Source organism: Echinococcus granulosus (genome assembly GCF_000524195.1).
Source record: "Echinococcus granulosus chromosome Unknown EG_S00345, whole genome shotgun sequence".
NCBI classification, from domain to species: domain Eukaryota; kingdom Metazoa; phylum Platyhelminthes; class Cestoda; order Cyclophyllidea; family Taeniidae; genus Echinococcus; species Echinococcus granulosus.
The window spans coordinates 1,684-6,107 of NW_020170725.1; the positions used below are offsets into that span (position 1 = coordinate 1,684).

Here is a 4,424-nt window from a genome sequence, read left to right on the forward strand (position 1 = left end):
ATGCATTCATAGTGTATTATTTTGCACCAATTCTTATTTATTACTTGATTCTAATTGCACAGCCAATCCGCAGTTTATCTAGACCTCCATTTACCTATAACAAGCGTGGATAAGGAATGGCCTGTTTGCGAATTCCATATATCCCTACGTAAATACAGCTCGTGTCTTCATAATGAATTGGCTAGGCATTTCGCATGGCACGAGATAAGGGCACCTGAAGTGAGGAGGTGTGGACTTGACAATTATTTTGTCTATATTCTAGTCCAAAACTAACCGGCATAGTAGCTTGCTCACCTGCAGAGAGAGAGATATCTTTCCGGTATCCCAGAACACAGTGAGACAATGCTTCAAATGCAAGTTAATCACAAAGCTCCTCACTTCTCACAAATATGGGCCACCATAACGATGCAGGTGCGGAAATATAATGCGGCAGCATTGCATGCCACCAAATGTTGTGCTCTTGCATGCAAAACAAAATCAAAACAAAAGGGGAATAGCATTTTCATTTCCACTTACATAGACTTGAGTAACTTAAAAAGTTTCCAGTGTTGCAATAAAAAAGCAATTTTTGACCAATTGTAAGGTAGTAAATTGAGAAAATTGCACTTAAATGACACAGTAGATCTTGCCCGGCTCAATAGTTAGAAGTAAAGCAGATGCATTTAAAACCTTAGGTTTGGGTTGACCGATTTCTGTATAAAGCGACTCCCTTTTGATGGATTATGTGGTCAAGGATGTTTAGAGGCTGGCCACACTGAGCAGCACAGCGAATTCATGTCCCCCGACTAGGTACTCAAGTATCTTCTAAGCATGGGTTATTATAGCTGCCAATTCTTGTCTTTCGTGTCTTTTCGCCTAGTGCAAGTGTAATTGCAGCCAAGGTGATGGTGGTGTTGGTGTGTGGTGGTGGCATTGGTAAATGACAATGGTGCCATCACACGAACTGTGTCAGCACTTCTTCATGAGGCATTGTTGGTGTGTCCGCTCTTTCTCATATCTCGTTTAAAGGTAGCTTTGCGAATGTGTAGAAGCAAGAGCGGAGTGGTAGCATAGGGGGTGTGAAGGGAGTTGTATTCCTGGTGTGTCCACCGAAGAGGGGCAAGAATCGCATTAACAATCACGCAGTTGAAATAAACTTTGCATTCGTATAACTCTAGTGTCGTCACTGTATTTATGGACGGATTCCAAGTCAGTCACCAACTGATTGAAGGCAGAGACTCTAAATCAGGTGAAACTTTACACATATTCGAATTGCAATATCCGTAAATGAAAGGTGAAATAACTGATTGGTGAGGTGCATCACTCACCAATCAACACAACAATATCCCCGTGCTCTACCTCTCATTTACTTTGAACTCTTTTGGTAACTTGGACAGCATGATCACCCATTGTATCCAGCATGACTTTATTACAAGAACTACAAGAATTATGCAAATTGCGACTCCCCACTTGGATTACTTCCTAGACTCATTGCCTTATTCACCCTAGCCGTTTGCTGAAGCCGGTGGGGTCAAATTCGCCTTCTGGCACATGTTCTCATTTAATGAGATGGTGCTAAATGCATCGATATGATAGCACATCAAATATTCCCCATCGTAGTGGTGACATTGGTCCCACTGAATTTTGCTGCTTGTGTAAATGAAAAAATAAGTCCATATCGCAGTTTATTTTCTCCACTTTTGTTTGCACTACAATGTCCACAAATTTGGTAGCTAGCATCCCCTGAGTGAGATACGTTGAAAACTAAGGATTAATGCTGAAGCAAGGAATGCTCCAACAATTTTTAGTCCTTTGTGATGCTAAATACATTTTCTTTCCTTGCAGACTTCTTGAAGGGGCAGTTACATTCCCAAAATGTGGTTTGTTGTACAAGGTGGTGGCTAGCATGACAGGTCACTATACCGCACCCTTTCGCGTTGCAGGTGACACTAATGAGCATAACTTTGGCGCGTAACCCTACAAGCCAATCAAAAGGGGGAGGAGGAGTTTTGTCCGATGTAAGGCGCTCAACGACACGATTGGCTGAGAGGTGGGTATTGCCGCTTGTCGTTGGATTTGGCACCAAGACCTCAATAGCATTGGCATGTGCGTGCATATGTACTCAAAGCTAACATGCTTTACATCAATTTGTGATTTATAGTCTCGGTTACTTCTGGTAGTCGGAAGAAAAGATCAAAAGCGGTAAGACTTCAAACAATTATTGGAAATGGCAAAATGCCTTTGTCAAGGTCCTACTACATGGACCGAGGCATAGACGTTAAATTCTGGTCTTCGAATCAAAGAAGTAAAAATTATTTCAAATATTTGCGCGCTGACTTTCACTTCTTTGAGGCAGCGATGGTATAGTTGAATCGCCACGGCTCATTCAATCAACCACTCCGCCTTCTCACTCGAGCCGATTCTAGCAATCGTGGTCATTCAGCAGAGTGGTGTTCTCCCACCTTCTCCTCGGAGCTACTTGACCGCATAACCGTACCAAATGAATGTGTGATGTTATTTCCTTCACCATTGAATAAAATATGCAAAATTTTTAATCCGTCATAACGCTGATTCGGCTCCGCCTTCAGATCTAAATACTGTCAAACTCAGGGGATTACTGATCACGTCACAAATGGTTACTCAATAGTTGCTCAAGTGGAAAGAAGTGAAATTACACAACCGTGTTCTAGACAGCAATATTTGTTTGGTAAGCATTCCGCAGCTGCACTGGGAAGGATAACAAATTCACTTTATCATACGGATATCCTTTTGGAGCAATGGTTATTACCAAGTTTCAACGGGTGTAGACAAGGCCATAAGAACGACCTCCAGCTCCTGCGGCGTGATAATATCCACGAAGCCGAAGGCATATTCTACATGGACACTCATGCGTGCAACTTGGTTGAGAAGAGGGAGCTGCTGCTTAATAGGACCCATCAGATCACCCAATAATAATTGCAGGTCCTTAACACCTCAACTACTTCCTTTCTTACCGCTCTCCTGCTGCCAGCATGCAGTAGAAGTCCCATACTCAAATGACACCCGTGAAAATGCAGTGAGGCCTAATTAAGGAACCTGATATAAAGCAAATCAAATACTTAGACGCTACGGAATAAGTGGGCCCTAACAACGAGCAGCTATCAAACATTTACGTTAACACACAACTGGAATCGCATCACCAGCCTCACACATATACAAGAACGAACCATGGTGAGCAGTGGCAATTGCATCAGCCCTTGGGTGGTGCTATTCGATTTAAGTGTGACAAACGCGCTCTCGAAAGCAAAGCGCGTTACACTTTGTGTGGCAACGCAGTCCACCTTGCGTAGGACTGTCAATTACATTTGTGGTTTTAATGCGCTAGTTATCATTATGACACCCATCAATGGGCACTAAGTTGTACCAGTCGAATTAAACATGACCGCAGATAGACGAATTGGACAATAAGCAGCAGAACATGCATAGAGAAATGAATACATCATCAGAAGTTAAGGCATCTTCTTGCAGGTAGCGCGAATTTGAACATGAAGTTGTTGGTGATGGCAGGATCATGAGGATGATGAGTTTATTAGGTATATGAGAATTTAGTCTGATGTAGAAGGGTTTTAGTAAGTGTTTGCATCAGTTTTGATCATGATTACCGCCGTAACTTCTCTGTTTGACTAGCTAATCCTATCCCATTGACTAATGACAGCACTCTGTCCCCTTTGGGCGCTGCACTGTAATACTGCACCTACTGCTGCAGTACATATTCACCTTCAACTCAATTTCACAGTGCTCTGTGCATCTTGGGAATTCATTCATGTATTTGCTATCTTTACTCCTCCTGGTGTGCCTGATGGGGCTCCCAGCATCCTCAGGACAGACGGTCAAGTCTGCCGCCTTCAACGTGCAGGTCTTTGGAAAGACGAAATCAAAAAAAACCTGATGTGATGCAAATCCTTGTTAAAGTAAGCATCCTTATCACATTGGTTTCTTAGGCATCTCTAGATTTTCCTTAGATACGTTGGTGCAGTCATCGAGGAGATAAGGGATATAAGGGAGGAAGCCATCACTACACGCCTGGCTGAAATTAATGCTGCCTCGAAGTAAGTATACATCTCTGTATTTGCTGTGTAGTTCTCGTTTCGTACATGAACTGTGCGTTCATTTGCCTTCATGTATTTGCTAGTAGTTCGCACAGTTTTTAGTTTGAATACATAAGATAGTATTAGTACGCAAATGAACTGTCCTTGAACCCAGTAAAGAATTGTGCATGGAGATCTGCCCTTTGGTGCCCTCACACTCGGGACAGATTGTAGGAGGTGTGCTGTCCCATCCTGGTATTTGTCTTCTCCTCTCGAGGTTAAATTTAAGCACACGAACAGTTGACATTGTTTGTGAACCAGTCCTGCATCGCTTGTTACACGACCCTCGCAGTATTGAGGTGGGAGAGCGCATATGTC

General features: G+C 42.8%; 1 protein-coding gene across 1 annotated transcript in view; it reads left to right on the plus strand. All coding sequences in view use genetic code 11, as the record gives it.

The window, feature by feature from the left end:
- Positions 1-351: 351 nt before the first annotated feature.
- Positions 352-4,424, plus strand: part of EGR_11045 (hypothetical protein) — a gene marked incomplete at both ends in the record, with an annotated part of 13,403 nt that continues 9,330 nt past the window's right edge. Inside the window, 2 exons of the mRNA XM_024500294.1 lie at positions 352-578; positions 2,568-2,686. Coding sequence (XP_024345292.1) covers positions 352-578; positions 2,568-2,686 — 346 coding nt within the window. The remainder of the gene's footprint in view (positions 579-2,567; positions 2,687-4,424) is intronic.